This window comes from Melanostigma gelatinosum (assembly GCF_949748355.1).
Source record: "Melanostigma gelatinosum genome assembly, chromosome: 12".
Lineage (NCBI taxonomy): Eukaryota > Metazoa > Chordata > Actinopteri > Perciformes > Zoarcidae > Melanostigma > Melanostigma gelatinosum.
In genome coordinates, this window is record NC_136645.1 from 17936854 (window position 1) to 17954001 (window position 17148).

Consider the following 17148-nt stretch of genomic DNA (forward strand, 5'->3'; position numbering starts at 1 on the left):
ATCATGTGGTCCAAATTTGTCAACTCCCAGCACAAAGAGTGACCGGTGGATCTCTAGTCTGAACTCTGCCATGAACTATGACCCCGGTTACTCTTCAGTGAGATCTCTGTAAGCAGCCTAACACTTTAGAGAGGCAGTAATACACAGATCACAAGAGCCGCGTCTTCCTTGGGCAAAGCAATTTGAAAGTGCCGGAAAGAAATCCAGTACGCTCCACGAAAGAGTGAAAACTAAATAAAAATGCGAGATTAACAACTTCAGCCTCTCAGCAAATACCACCACATGCCTTTCTCTACAACACAATCTCTACAGTACCATCAGCACGGCACTGGCGGATTTCATTAACGTCATATATTCATTTATCAAATTCATGCGCTCTCCTACTTTGTGTCCTTTGCTTTGACGCATTTAAGGCAATGCTCTGCACAACTGTCGCTGTTGTTGTAAAGAACGGTTTGATAAAAGGGCCGAATTCTAGAGGAAGTTACTCCTTTCATGCACGCTAAAGTGGGCCAGCACTGCTTTGTTCTCTGTCTTGCAAGGGCCTTTTAGAGTTATGAACAGAGCCTGAGGGCTGAATGAGAGGCGGCAAGGAGCGCTACTTAATACCAAATCCTTTATTGTGCCATCTTTTGTATGCTGTCACACGGGGAATGAAAAGGGCCGAGTCTTCCTGCAAGCTCAGCTCAACTTCGCTGTCCTAATTCTCCCTACTGCCAATCTGACAACCAAGACCTGTCGGGGGGGGGGGGGGGGGGGGTGAAGGGTTAACAAAGACAAAAACATGAGGAACATTTGAGACCGAAGCTGCTCACAGTCCACAGCACAACATGAGAAAATTCCTTCATATATTCTGTCTGTAAATAAACACACCCTGACTCGAACCCACGACAGCTCCTTTCCCTTTCTGGTCTACATCTCTCTCAGTTCCCAAAACACTCCACCTTCCCTTATCTCTCCCCCAGACCCTGCTCTCCATCCTCCCGAGCTGTGCTGCTCCAAGTTGGGCACGGCGCCCAAACTCTTTGAGCGGCTTCGCCCACCTCCCCACCTCGCTGCCCTTTGCCATTGCTATCGCGCCGTATAAGAACCAGACCTTCTCGGACTGCACTTAGCTCAGAGGCTAACACTAACCAGCCGCAGATGTTTACATTGGGAAAGAAGGGGCAGCAGATGCGGTCTCACTCAATAAAACTTGCATCTCTCTCACTCTCCCTTTGTCTCTCTTTCTCTCTCCCTCTTCCTGCAAGTCTGCAAAGAACCCAGGGGAGCTCTTTAGATCTGTCGGTGTGACACTCTTGCTCTCAGGCTTTAGTCGCCCTCATTCCCAAGCTCTCACTGTACTGTGAGTCACCTGGGTTTTCCCTTTAAAAAGAAAAGAAAAGAAAAGACAGTTCTCTTTTCCAATTTGTCCAACAGCAAGATACTGCGCGGTGGAGCTTGAGAGCTGATGATTATTGAAGCAAATGTAATTGACAGATAGTTTGCAGAAGTGTTTTGTGTGCAAAGCTCCCTTTAAATCAGGTGGATGTCAGCACACCTGAGTTCTTTTTATTTGGTGATTAAAAGAAAGAGACACAACCCTGGAGTGGAATTCCAGCAGCAAGAACAGACAGGAATATCTCAGCAACCAAAACTCTAAATAGTTAGAGAGAAATAACAGCCTGAGAAGTGTTTGGCCACATTAGGACATGCACATTTTGTACAGCAATCTATGGCAGTGCTGAGATGAAAGGTGGCTGTTGTTGTTGTGTTGTTTTTTTATTCTTGTCACTTTCATTTCCACAAGTTGGAAAGTGTCAAAATGTTTCCAATCAGACTGCAATGATTTTGCACAGAGGCAAGATGTGTGGTCCGATATGAGCTCATCTGCAAAGCGACAACACTAAACAGCACATAAACCTCTGACATTAAACTGCTCTGTGATACCTCAATCTATTTATTGTTAAAAAAAGACTTTGTTCTCCGCCTCAGCCTACTACAGTAGATGGTTCGAAAGTCAGCAGTGCACATTGCTAATAGAAGACAGATTGCAGGGCTCTGCAGCGGTAATGTCCTGGCAGACAGCAACCGCTTCAGTGGATCAGTGTTTTAGCCTGCAGGTCCTTTTTCGGGAGGTCTGAGAAGTGGCAGGTCACTATACAGTCTTAAGCCTATTTAAGAAGGAGCATACCAGCACCTCCTGTAGTTTCACAGACCAGGGAGGGAGCTGCTTTGAAAACATTTTAGGGGAAAGAAACATTAAAAAACACGCGCTGTACAGCCTAAACATGTTATGGTGAATCCAAGCACTTGACTCATAATTGCAAAACATGATCCGTGCTGTGCAAGCTGTCAAACTGAGTTTGCAACATGCCTTTGTGAAAACAATGTCTCTGTGCAGATGTTTGTTCTTTAATATTCTTGGAAGTTCATTCGATTATTAAAAAACACGGAAGCAGTGGCGTTTGATTTGCGAAAGAGGAGCCCAGGGAAGTGCCTTGAATGCTATTGTTTAGACTAATCCCTTCTAACATACTTGTTTGTGGTTAGTTGGTTAAGCATGGTTGAGGCTGTGTCCATTTTTCTCAGGCAGAGTAACACAACAGTATCATTATGTGCCCAGTGGGAAGGAACCCTCCATGAACCTCCAGGGGTTTACTCTCCCACAACCAGCTGAGGGGGGCGGTGGGGTAGCCTGAATGCAGGCATGCATACGAAACAAATAAAGGGAGTGAATGCAATATCTGGTCAACTACACATGGCATTATGGAGGATGTGAGAGATCAGTGCAAATGTCTACAGCCCTCATCCAAAACTCTCAATAAATGAAACATCAACAAAAGAGAGACCAGCGGCTTTTCCTGCACTTAACAAAAACATCTGATGTGCATTATTCCTGACAGTGCATCAGACTGAGGATGAACGGCTTGGCTTTTTAATAGAATGAGTTTCCTCTGCTCTGTATGGCTGTGTCCATTAACAAAAGGCTCTCAGGGAGGCAGTCAGTTGAGAATTGCAAAAAGGTGACCAGAAGCTCTTAATAACGTGTTCTAAAAGGATGAATGACGACGTCAAAATGTGGAGGCAAGACACTTGAAACGTGTATCTGTACTTCCCTCTAGTGGCCAAAGAATTAGCTACTGAGAAGGACAAAACAATGAATACAGCAAACGTAGAGTGGCGAGGCAGCATAACATTAAGCATATATTCCTGTGTTGCATTTGTTTCCATACTGCACAACAGCTTGTTCAACATCGACCAATTGCTGTAACTAGTGTCTGTAGCAGTTGTTAGTAAGAATAATAATACAAAATTGTGTTTATTATGAATGCTGGCATCACCTGAAAAGCTTTAATCAAACGCAGATTTATCCTATTTTATAGGCTTAGTCGTATCTTGTGGTCATTTTATGTGGGAAAACATTTTGTTTTAAGTGAGGCTTTGTGATCACTGAAAAACACCCATCCCTTGTTTGCTTATAGATGTTCACAAGATACCTAAGAATATGACGAAAGAATAGGATTATGATTTCGATAATAACCTTTCATTTTGGTCATCAGTTTTATGTGATTACGTCATCTTCCTTTGTTAATGGGTTCATGCCAAACTGGACACACTAAATTTCAATAAATTAGAAACTCTTAACGTAATAGTATTTATGATCATGCATGGGTGCATCAGCGCTGAATAAAGCTTACTGAGGAAGGTCCTGAGCAAATATAATTTTAAAATCTTTTAAGTTATTAGAAGTTGCCCAAAACACTTCAGAAAAATACATTAAATGTAAATGTTGAGTTAAACAATAACTTCTTTAAAATATGAGCTTTTTCATGCATTTTTCTCTATGTATGTTGAATCTCAGCTTTATTCAAATAGGCACACGAAACTAATGTAAAGCCTGACGTTTTAATAGCTGTTGCACATAAATAGTGAACATTTTAATATTACACAATGCTGTTTAATATGACACTATAGTAGCTATACATCATATTACTTTAATTCAACACTGCACTAAAAGAGTCTGTATGCTGTATATTTAATGTTCGCTTACCTTAATGGAAAATTTGAGAGGAGCCATTGAAGTGAACACAGCAGTCAGCTTACACCTGAAAACAAGTTTATGATCATAGATTACACTACACATGGTAGCCGAGAAATAACACAACATATAATACAGATTAGTTTATCAGTTTTGTAAGAGATTAACACGAGCTGGTTTATCATAGACACTTAGTGGTACTCCACATTGAACAGACCGTACCGTGCTATTCATCACTTTCAGAGATGCATTGGTAGGTTTGGTAATACCAAATGACACGTGGATGACTCTACAAATGTGTAATAAACTAATTTGTGGCATACAACAACATCACAACAGACTTCGTACACATACCGCCAGTAGTTTTGAATCGGTTAACCGTTGAGGCGACAGGAGATTACGTCACATTTAGTTTGTAGTCCAACAACTGCAAATACCAGTATGATGTCACAGCTTTTTTTAAACCCGTGAAACACTTCAGGAAACTGTAGCACAGGTGACTGTCAATCTGTGCGTACTGGAGTACTACATTTAAGTAGAATATCTGTCGCGACAGCAGCCATCTTTAAGATTGGCGAGAGAATGCGACTGTCTGTCTAACAGGACCCCGCTAGAGCGCGACGCTGTTCCCGCTACCATGGAAACGAGGCGCACAGTGAAAGAGCCTGTGTTGAGCTCGAAATAATGTTATCGAATTGTATCAATATACTATTTTTTAACATACAATAGCCAAGGTAATAGGAAACCGACATTATTTTATGTGTTTTGGTACAAGATATAAATTATGCATTCCAAATTTGTTTCATTTTTGTCAGGCAAAGTAAAAATCCTCCTCATCCGAGTCGATGCTCGTGTGAAGCAAAGGTGATTACATGGAGGATGATTACGTGTCATTTTCTATCAAATTTCGCTAAATAGCTGCCACTCAATAAGTAAACTCTAACGTTATGACACGGTCTTGTGAAACTGCTTTGAGGAGTTTCTGCGTCAGTGATGTCTCGACTCGTCAAGAAATCTCCGTCTCTTTGCACGGATCTACCATTGGACAACACTGTTATTTGTAACAAGCTTCATTTGCTGAGGCAGCTTCTGAAATCGTGCTTTGGTCCAACAGGTAGACTGAAACAAGTCCACAACAACATCGGAGGACACGTTGTAACCACCTCCACCTCCTCCGTTCTCCTTCCAGCCATTTCCTCCTCGCAGTCTTTTATCAATCTGATAAAAACCTCCATTCTGAACCACGTTTCTCGCTTCAGTGACTGTGGTCTGTTCGCTGCCATTCTTTGTTTATCTCTTATTGAGCAAGCGAAACAGTCAGGTCTCAGTGGCAGTGTGGCTATCGGAGTGAACAAGCACTTGCTGGGATTGTGCACCAGTTACCTGCAACGAGAAGACTGTGGTTGTAAAGTTAAGCTCGACTTCTGCAGCAGTCACAACTTGATCACATTAGCTTCCAGTATCATCTCCAGCAAACCAGCATGTGTGCTAACAGAGTCAGAGGTACTTCACATCAGCAAACTGTCTGTACAGGCTTTCTTGCTGACTGTTCCCTGTAACAGCTCAGGTGAAGTCAGTCTTGGCCAAATAGTGAGCATCTCTGTTGAAGGCCACCCTGTGCTAAACTCTGCAGTGTTTCCAGGTTTACTGGTGGACACGCCGGACGACTTATGCCTCGACAAGTCCGAGAACCAGCATTCAAATCCACTGCGCTTGGTGGTGTTCAGTGCTTCTCTTGCTGGAGACCTCTCTGAACTGGGAGATGGGAAAATTGATGTGCACCCGGGTGTAGACACAGACTCGCAGATCCTGGATCAGCTCCTGGAGCTCGTCAAACAGGTGGTCAAAGATGAGGTGGAGGTCTTCGTGTGCCAGAAGGTCATACACCCAGTGGTGCAGCAATACCTGAAGAGGCATGGTGTCATAGTGATAGAAAGACTGGGAATCACTCTCATGGAGCCACTTACTCAGCTGACAGGTAGGGCTCTAAATGTCCTAAATCCATTGTTATCCACATATAGACAAGCTCTTAGACACCACAGGAATTTAACATTTATGATGACATCCCAAAGTTTTTAAAGATTCCAAATGGTTTGAATATTTCACTCAGACCCACAGTGGCTTCATTTTAGCTCTGTGACAAGTAGATGCAGAATATATGTATGTATGATTCGATTTTATCCAACTGTGAAGCTACTTAAATGCTAATAAATTCTTTGCAATTTCGGCATTCTTTCACGTGTAAAATTGTAAATGTACATATGGATAGTGTATTGTCCTACCTTCTATTATATTCTATTCTATATCCTTCACTGTTACTTTGCACTGTGTGTGAGGTCGTCCTACGTTTCTGTCCACTTTAACCAATAGGTGCTCAACCTGTGGCCACATTGAACACCACAATCCCGGCCAAGGCCTACGGGAAGGTGAAGGATCTCAGTATTCTGCAGTTTGGATCAAAGACAATGCTGCATCTACAACCTCCTGGGGAGTCCTCGATCTGCACGATGATCCTCTGCCACAGGAACGAGACTATGTTAAGTGAGCTGAAGGTAAGATACAGTGAGGAGTGTTGGGGACTATACTGACGTATGGAAGGATTTTAACTATTGTGGTGACCCATGTACAAGAAGCAGAAATAAGATTGATGATATACGGCCTCATTTTTTACCAATACAGACAGAAATTTAATTATTCTGCAGCACCATTGTTAAGAGCATCCATCAACTGGCATCAGTGATTTTGTTTCATTAAACATATTTAAAAACGCATAATCGGTGCTTTTACACACAGACATCAGCTTGGAATGTCTATTAATGTGAGGCAAATGTGACAAATGAACTGATGTGTTAATCTTTACTTGTGCGACTGTTAAAGGTGGCGTGCCAGAAGACTGAGCATGTGTTGAGGCTCACTTTGAGAGAACCGTCGGCCTTACTTGGAGGTGGGTGTACAGAGACCCACTTAGCGGCTTACGTCAGACACAAGGTGAGATCCAATATTAACGAGTTTTTAGCAAGATTTCTGCACATTCAAAACATGTCCCACATATGTGTTCTCGGAGAAGGTGAGACTAAATTTGTCATATTTTGATTAAAAAGTAATAGAGTAAAGTCAGTGATTAATGAGAATAAAGTCATAATATTTAAAGAAATAAATCGACCTGCCCTATAGCGTGCTGTGCATTATGTTATCACTCTGCTGTTTGGTAGTATCCCCTTCAGACCGTCTGACAGACACGTAACCTCGTGTGGGATTCTGGTCTCTGGGTGAGATTGAGTTTAGGGAAGCGGATGTACGCTGCTCGCAGCGCACTGCAGCTGATGAAATGATCATCATTGGTTGTAGAAATCAAATGGCATTAAAGAATTGCTGAACACATCATCAACATTTTTGAATAACATCTTCTAATATTGAACATAACTACAACAATTTCAGTTTTCACATCATTTTGTGGGTAATGCCTTCTCCGGCGACCTCACCCGACACATCTTCACCACACAGTTGGCTGTCTTATTGATTTGCTGTCAGTTTCAAGCAGTTCCGCATCATTCAGATGCAGAGAGACGGTGACATATACTGAGGTCTGGACCTCGGTGACCTCATAGTTGGCCAGGCCCATGATTACAACATGACGTCCTTTTGGTATCTTTTCATCTCAGAGCATGAAGGAAGTCACAGAGACCGTATCGGCCCTCGGGTGCTCACGGACGGAGCACCTTCGCGGCGTGGACGGTTTCTGTCACTCTCTGGAGTCTGTGGCCGCAGCGCTGGAGCACGACGGCGGGGATTCTGTGATGGATCTGACTCATGCTCACCACTGGACTCGCCCTGCAGATGTCATGAAAGAGCAGGAGGATAGCTCGGGCTTCTGTGGCTGTGGACTGATGGAAAGTAGCCCAAATCAGAGGTGGACTTACCTAAACACTAATTACCAAGAGTTCTCACCTGCACCTCTGTCTGGAGATGCAGCTGTGCAGCCACGTGTGCTTGACTCCTTCACAGCTAAACTCAATGCCTTGCAAGTTGCTGTAGAAACTGCTAATCTTGCACTGGATGTGCGATATCTAATTCAAGATATGAACTAGCAGAATAGGCCTTTCATCCAGAGTGTACCTCTAGTTTGTGATGATCAAAATGAGGACTGAATGCAGTTTGTTTTCAGAAGTAATATTCCATTTAGACACTAGGTGTTGGCATTGCCGTGTGTAACAAATCAGATTGAATCCAAGTGTGAGTCAGTGGAAATGGCTTGCCTCTGTGTTGTAGATGTCGTGGGATTTACCTCTTTGTTAATGATATATGATGTTTGAGAGAGTATACAAATTTAGTGAATAAAAATAATTCAGCTCTTTATCAGATGATCAGTTTCTCTGTTGAGTGCAGCAGGAATGAGTCCTTAAAGCCCAGAATGAGTTTGGCGTTTTTGCACTTCCAGTTCCCTTGTCTCGTAGTCGATGGGTTTTTGAATGGATTTTCGGTGAGATGCCTAAAAAACGGTCTGTGGTTAACACAAGCTTAAGATATTTTAATTTGAGAATGTTTTGTTCTACAATATACAATAGCTTTTCCTATCGCATTGAAGATGTTACGTGTTTTGGAAAAGGCGGTTGCCATCAAGTGGCTAAATGAGACTACAAAACCTCATCAGGCTGACTCGTCCGCCTTTACCAAAGATATTGGGCTCGTTCAAGATGAGCCAGGTCTGCGCAGAATCGATCGATTGAGGCAGACGCAGTTTGTAGAACCGCAGTTGCTCGCCACTGTTTTCAAGACCCAGGTCATGATGGGGAAACGGCTGGCTGTCACCTGATCGAAGAGCTGATTGGTTCTTAGTTTTGACAACAAAACACCAAGTTTTATAGCGAATGCTATTTTTCTGTGTAATTGTAATTAACATATCTTGTGTGAACGTGGTCTGCACACTACAAGCAGATCTAACAGGATGTAACTATTTCTGTGCCTTCCTGGATATTCTTTGAAGGCTTCTGGAAACTGTCTGAAATTTGCCATTTCCGTATATAGATATTTGGCTTGTGAAAAATGTGTCCAATATTTACTTTGGTGACTATGGAGCAAGACAATCAATCACGTTCACTACTCCCATTGGAGTTAACAGACCGGGGATCTGTCACTAATCTCCTAAAGGGGCCAGGCAGTGGTGAAACTCACGTGAAACAGACTCTGTGCGCCATCGCCTTGCTATTCCGTCTCTTGCCTTTACAGCCTCGTTGTTTCATCACACCCGTGTGACTGTGGAGTAGTTTGTTTATGGCTTAACATTAGCTTTTTTTACTTCTGCCAATTACATTAATTGCTTCAAAAATCATAAAAGTGGCGTTCATTTGTGAAGATTTTCTTGCAAAATGTATAACGATCATAAACTTATTTTCTTACTGCAGGGGTTGGCCTGAAGTCATCCCTGCTCCACTTTGTTACAAACCGACATGTTTCTGCTGCAGTTGTCAGCACTAGGAGGTGCTGCAAGGTTGCCACATATATTTTAGCCAACATAGTTAACTCGGTTACGTCACTGTCTCTTAATTAACTTTTAGTTTCTTTGAACTTGTCGTGTTTTCTGTCTGCAACTGTGTTTCTCATGTTGCTGCCTGTCTTGGCCAGGTCTCCCTTGAAAAAGAGATTTTTAATCTCAATGGGACTCACCTGGTTAAATAAAGGTTCAATTAAAAAAATAGTACCCAAAGAAATATCCACCCTTTTTTTCATTACATTGTGTTACATCAAAGTATTACCAGTCTAAACCTGCTGATTCAGTAAAATAATCACAACTATGAAAATACAAAGACCAACCTCCAACACTTATGTTTCACAAATGTCTCTTCGATCACAATGTTCTGATATGTTGACATTCAGACAAATTTAAATCGGGGCCAGGTTACATTCAGAGTGATGAGATTTGAAGTTTTTTTGCAGTTTGTACATTTTGTATCTGCATAAAAATAAACTTGTATATCTTTTCACAGAACATATTCACATGGACACCAAGTGATTGCATCAATGTCATTTTGGAAGCTTCTTCCGTAGCAGTTTTAACAGAAAGAGTTGAACAATTAATCTGACATTAAAACTATCACAACAGGTGGACAGGAGAGGCAACAGCCCGAAAAGAGGTTTTCCAACAATTGAAAAAGATCGACAAATAATCCCAAAATGACCACGAAGAGAACAATTGATGCAGAGGGAAGAAAATGTAATGAAAGATGGGAAAGAGAATACATGTTTGTGCTGCAAGAAAACGGGTCTGTCTTCTGTGTTATGAGGCGTGTCGGTGATGAAGGAATACAATTCACGTCGGCATTTTGACACCAAACATTTGGCCTCCAAGAAAAACATCAAATTGTCCAAGAACTAAAAGGCAGACTGCAATCACAGCAGAATGTATTGACACAAGCTACAGCCCAGAGCATGCTGAAGGTATGTGAGCAGTGCTCCGACCAGATACAGACTTTTACAAATGTCAGTTTGTGAAGAAACACCATCGCAGACCGAGTTCATGAACTAGCAGCAATCTAACAACACAGCTAGCTAAGAGACGAGCAGGTACTTGTGTTTTTAATGAACTGTTGATTAAAGCACAGACAACACGGATACATCATCTATCATGTTCATCAGACCTGACTCTCAGTGAGCAGCTCTTGGATGTAGCTGCATGCACAGGACGACGACAGGGAGGAACATTAGTGATGCAGAGAGGTGACACAAACAGCTTTGAACAAAGTTATTGTCATAACTTGTGTTTGATATTTGTCTTTGTTATTTTCTTTAATAGTTTGATCTTTGAAAGAGTAATGTGGGTTTCTTAACCCTCAATTAAAATGATTTATGTTATAATAACAGAAATGTGTTTAAATATCATTTTACATTTATATAACTGCATGTACAATATTTTAACACTTGAATAAACAATAATGAAATGCAGAGAGTTATTTAACAATATGTTAGGGAGACGTTAGTTAACGTTATACAGTCTTATGCTGCGTTCACACCGGTCGCGTTGATTTTTTGACGCACTGCAAAAAAGCGTCCAACGCACTGCAAAAAAGCGTCCAACGCGCCGCCGGTTGTGTTCACACCGGTCGCTGCAAAATCTCGTAGCGCCGGAGAGGGGGCGTGGTTTATCGTCCTGGAAGCCTCCATCTGGCCGCCATTGTTTTCCGCCGTCAACCATGACAGGAATAAGGACAATTGCTGCTCTGTACGTGTTGTGGAAGTCCCTCAAACATCGGAATGCCAAACGCCGTCATGTCTGGTTCATAATATTGTTCAGAGGAGCTCCGTGGATTGTATCGAGCTGTATTCACTGTGTCTAGCAAGCCACCGGTCGCTGTTTACTACAGCTGTAGGAACACAAAATAAACTGATTTGGCTGTGATTCAACGGCAATAAACCGACAAAAAGGGACTCCGAAATAACTACATAATGATGCCGATTTGTACTTGTCTTCTCCGACAAAAAGGGACTCCGAAATAACTACGTAATGATGCCGATTTGTAGGTTACTGGTCTTCTCAATGGAGCTCTGATGGATCGGTGCTAGGCTATGCTAACATCGTAGCAGCTCCACCAGCACTCAATAACGTCACGTAGACGTAAATACGGCAGCGTCTATTTATTGTTTGTACCGTATGGTTTACACACACACATGCATACACATAGTTTGGTCCGGTCTCTGTTGATATGAGGTATCGTAGCGCTCTGGGTGAACACAGACGGCGACAGGATTTATTTCCTGATTCAACAACGGCAGGAAGCCAGTGATGACAGGGGGAGCAACTCAACGCTGATAGGCTATCGCGCCACAGCGTCACGCGATTATGTCGCTGAAGTTGAAAAATTTCAACTCGCGCGTTGGCGATTTTGCGGCGTCCAACGCGTCCACCGCGTCCACCGCACTGCAATAACGCGTCCAACGCGCCGCGGGATCGCAAAATCGAGGCGGGCCAGTCTCATCGCGTCTGTGCATAGACTTTGTATGTAATCTCGACGCGCGTCAAAAAATCAACGCGACCGGTGTGAACGCAGCATTACAGTTACAACCGGCCCTTTGAGGGCGACCGTGATGCTGATGTGGCCCAGAGTGAAAATGAGTTTGACACCCCTGGCCTATTGTATATACATGGTGATGATTATAATATCAAGCTAGCGATTTATGCTAACCAGCTAATGACGCTAGCATGCTGTCTACATACATGGTGGTTATAATATCAAGCTAGCGATTTATGCTAACATGCTAATGACGCTAGCATGCTGTCTACATACATGGTGGTTATAATATCAAGCTAGCGATTTATGCTAACATGCTAATGACGCTAGCATGCCGTCTATATACATGGTGATGGTTATAATATCAAGCTAGCGATTTATGCTAACATGCTAATGACGCTAGCATGCTGTCTATATACATGGTGATGGTTATAATATCAAGCTAGCGATTTATGCTAACATGCTAATGACGCTAGCATGCTGTCTATATACATGGTGAAGTGATGTTTATAATATCAAGCTAGCAATCGATGCTAACATGCTAATGACGCTCGAATGCTGTCTAGGCTAGTGCATAGCCAGTGTTGAGCAAGTTATCAGTCGAGTAGCTAGCTATATAGGAAGAGGGAGATTGGGAGCTTGTATGTTCATGATAACCTTATCAAGAGACGTCTGACCATCTAATCTTGCACTGAATTACAAGTTATGCTGTATCTTCTCAATGTGGATGTCATAATGCCATATCAATTACTGGCAGATAATATAGTTCACAGTTGGACATCTACTGTCATAGCCTGGCTATTTGTTAAAAAAACATTAAATATCCAATTTATTTTATTTAAAAGGCATATTATGAAAGTATTCTTAGTTTTATTATTTCATACATTCTACAGTTGGCCAGGTGGACAACATGTCTCAGCAAGATGATGTTCAAGAAGGACCATCAACAAGCACAGATGGAACCAAGCCTGTGTCTGCAATCTTGGATGGGACGTTTTCAGTGTTGTCTCTCAAACACCAGATGGAAAGATCCAGGCGGAGTGGAAACTCTGCACCAAAAAGAAGGCAGTAATATCTGGAACTCTTTTAGCAACATCAAATTTCAAAACTCACCTGAAGAGACTTCACCCTGACAGTCTTGATGATTTTGAAAGGCACAAGAAAGAGTGCAGGCCTAATTATAGTGGCAAAAAGACAAACACCCCCTATAGGCAGACCCGCCTTTTTGAACACACAGTAACACAGGGTAAACTTGATTCTCTCATTACTTCATACATAGTGAAGGGAATGCATCCTTTGTCTACAGTTGAACAAACTGAATTTGTTGAATTGATTCAATTGGATTAAACACCAATCTGACAGTGATTTCCAGACGTACACTGCGAAGGAGAATAGACGCAGATTTCAATGCCAAAAAAAGTAATCTGAAAGAGAAACTGAAGACGGTGCAATATGTTTGCACCACTGCTGACATCTGGTCCACTAGTAAGACTAGCTTCATGGGCGTAACAGTTCACTGGATCAAGCCAGATTCAACTGAACGTGAATCAGTCGTTCTCGCATGCAGACATTTCCCAAGTCCACACAACTACAACCGCATTGCTGAGATATTGGAGGAAATCCACTCAGAATTTGGCCTGTCAAATGAAAACATCATTGCAACAGTGACTGACAATGGGTCAAATTTTGTAAAGGCCTTTAAGGAGTTCAACATATCTGTTGTTGCAGATGAAGACGAGAATGATGACACAGAAGAGAATGGACTATCCTTTGTAACCATCAATGCTTCAGAAGAAGAAGTGTCTGAAGGTGCAATCATCCTACCACCTCATGTGAGATGTGCCACTCATACACTGAGCTTAGTGTGTACCACTGATCCTGAGATCAGTGGTACAAAATCCTGAGACCTATTGCAGTAGCCATAGATCGGCTACAGGGTCAGATATCCTGCTACTATGGTGAAGTTATCCCTACCCTTTTTGCTGTGCAATCCAAACTCCATGACCTACAAGCCTCCAACCTAAGGCACACTTCTCCCCTTTTACAAGCCATCTTGGTAGGTTTTGAGAAAAGGTTCAGTAGTTATCTGGAGTTGAAGACGGATGTGAACGAAGCCATCTTGGCAACAGTCACTCACCCATTCTTCAAAATGCGCTGGCTACCACCACGATTGTCAGGAGAAAGGAGGCGAATCCACCTGCTTATGCTCCACTCAGCTGAAGATCTTGGCCTGGTGGCAGAGAGTGAAACGGCTTCCTCCAACCTCCAAGATGATGAGGAAGATGACTTCTTTGTTTTCTCAGCTGAAGAAACTCAAGTCCAGGAAAGTCAGGAGATCACAAGCCACAGCAAAGCTGAGTTGGAGACCCTTCGTTTTCTGGAGGACACCAGAAAAGACCTGCTTTCTCTTCAGCAGTACCCACTTGTCAAGCTCCTTTTTGTTCGATTCAACACAACCCTCCCCTCTTCAGCTCCGGTTGAGAGACTGTTCTCATTTGCAGGAATAATATTCCATCCGCACAGGAGGCGGTTAACGCCAGAAATATTTGAAAAGTTGTTCTGAAAGGCAACTAAACTGGCTGTGATGCTATTCATATGTGATGAATATGTTCTTTTTTCACACTTTATTTTTCGGCTTTTCACCACAGACATTCGGACAACCTCCTTGGGTACATGATTTGTAATTGATTTGTAACCGTATCCCTTATCTTATGGATTGTCCTTTCTGCCTGTTGTTTTTGCAGTCTTTTTGCCAGTAGTTTATTTGCTTTGGGTCCCACCTCATAGATGAATGTGTTCTTGTTGATGCAAAGCCAAAGTTTATGGGCTGTTAAGTCCCATTAATAAAAATATATATATACATAATCAATCAAGTTGTTGTCGTTTAATAGCTTTGCTTAGTTACACAGACATTCTGTGACTGTTCTTCCTTTTTCTGGGGTTCACCAGAGCTTTGTGTACGTTATATAGACCAAACCGTGAGAAAACGGAAAATCCAGAAAAAAATATTTTCTGTATTTCAAATACAAAATACATGTATTGTATTTTGTTTCATTTTCTGGCACCAGTATTTTGTATTTTATTTTGATACATTTATTTAAGGGGTATTTTGTATCAAAATACATTTTGATGTATCTCTGCCCATCTCTGCCCCCGGGGCAATGGGACAAACTAGATGCGGCATAAAAATACATGAATGCAGTAGTGCTGTACTGAAGAGCTCGAAGCTTGAATGGACCAGACGGACGGATGGACAACCCAGAAACATAATGCTTAAGAGGCATAAAAAAGCACGAGCCTCTAACCTGGAACTTGCGTCGTCTTTCCCTTTTGATCTGGAGCTTTGATCATCTCATAGAAGGCCCCGTACAGTTCTGACCTAAACACAAAGACAAGCAAACAATGTATACTGTATACACTACTTCACATGCTTACTTTCAATCTCTTACATTTCAATTACCATAGATCCATCTCTTTCCACAAGTACACATACATAGTTTCTACATCAGCCCTCTAGCGGCAGGTGTACCGCACAGCAGGCCCCTTCATGTCTACAGTGTTCCTTCAGCCTAAAACCTATTGTGACTCATATACCATGAAGCAGCCAGAGGCCGACAAGGAGAGAATTCATAGCAGGGCAAAGAAAGGTGAATGTAGCGAGAGACAACAGACGAGGACAAAAGAGGAATTACCCGTCTTCAGAGTGCTGAAGCAGCAGGACGTTCAGGTTGGCCGGAAGCTCTGCGAGGATCTTTAGGTGGCTGGGATGGATGGTCAGTTGGCTGAAGGCCTGCAAACCATAATAAAGGTGTTTCAAGATCATAAATACAACGACATATTATATCAACTTTTGCCCTTGTTTTTTTGTTTTTCATGATCTGAATAAAATCATTTTAGAAGTGATTAAAAGGTAGGATGTTGGGTTTTAAAGGTTTGACTGTTGCCTTTCAATTTAAAAGTATTTTGAAGACATGCATTGATCTGACGTAGACATGTCAGACACACAACCAGATGATGTGGCAACCGCACGTACTACACACTGTTGGCCAGCTGCGCAGTATTAGCATTATACTTTAAACATTTCAAACATGACAGAATTAAAGATTGTATTTGCTGTAGATGAACGAACACTATATTCAAATGTTAAAGCATATGGAGAATCAGGTCCTCGGTTCTTCCTTTGGTTCTGTGATGAAGCACTGTTTTAAAAAGGCAACAACAAACTAAAAAGACAGAGTTGCAGAATCTCAGGTTTGAGTATTTTACAGCAGCTCTCGACAACAATAGTAAATGATTTACTCGTTACTGTAATTATTAGAGCTGATCTGAAAACAACTCATTTTAGATCTACAAAACCAACCATGTCATTTGTCCGAAAAGGTCACAGATGAAATGATGACATTTCAGTCAGTCCGTGTTAAAACAATGATGATAATATCACAATCAGTTTTCACTTTGTCATGTCGATGATGAAGTGCATTTTTCAATTTCTTCTGAAGACATCATTGTTGCTATTAATAACATAATCAAGCACGAGTCACTGAACGTGCTTTGAGGGAAATTGAGGACTATAATCACCATTGCAGACAGTAATATATCACATAACCAGTTGGTTGATTATAAGGCAACTATTCATTTACATTTGTACTTCTAATATTTACACATTAACATGCTTCTGTGTTAACATTCCAAAAGATTCATCTGCATTTTAGGGGGCAGATTCCTGACGTATGATATATATTATATGTATTATACAGGGCTGCAGATGTCCTAGAGTTTTCACACATAGTAGCTACTGTGTATGTTGGTGTAACTTTGAAGTGTTTTTTGTTGAAGCTCGACTTCAGAAGTGCATTCAGAGCAAAGGCCGTAACAGCACCGATAGTGTGTGTCCGCCATCAAGGGAATTTACTGAGCAGAGTATGACAGCATCCATAAATCATGAGTGGTGGGGGTTGGTGACCCCCGCTACCTTGGAGAGGCGATTGAGGGAGTCCTCTGCTCCCTTCAGCATGCCGCTGGGCCTGTCCTCTTGAGAGAGGAGCAGCTTCCTGTGCAGACTGAGCAGAGCCGAGAGCTGGGACGCACTGGTGCCGGCGCAGGCAGAGCTTAGGACCTCGGACA

The 17148-nt window shown here is 42.2% G+C and overlaps 2 protein-coding genes across 2 annotated transcripts in view; one reads left to right on the forward strand and one right to left on the reverse strand.

The window, feature by feature from the left end:
- The window catches only part of slx4ip (SLX4 interacting protein), a 29580-nt gene extending 25025 nt beyond the window's left edge, over window positions 1–4555 (reverse strand). The window contains 2 exon segments of the mRNA XM_079280497.1: window positions 4034–4088; window positions 4376–4555. Of these exon segments, the coding sequence (XP_079136623.1) occupies window positions 4034–4060 (27 nt within the window). The 5' untranslated portion in view covers window positions 4061–4088; window positions 4376–4555.
- A 459-nt stretch (window positions 4556–5014) lies between these two features.
- On the forward strand, window positions 5015–9521 carry mkks (MKKS centrosomal shuttling protein; the record flags this gene model as incomplete). The annotated part of the gene is made up of 4 exons (XM_079279692.1): window positions 5015–5999; window positions 6392–6573; window positions 6899–7009; window positions 7684–9521. The coding sequence occupies 4 exons, from the start codon at window positions 5015–5017 to the stop codon at window positions 8107–8109; spliced, it is 1704 nt and encodes a 567-aa protein (XP_079135818.1). The 3' UTR covers window positions 8110–9521.
- Between the last annotated feature and the right edge of the window lie 7627 nt (window positions 9522–17148).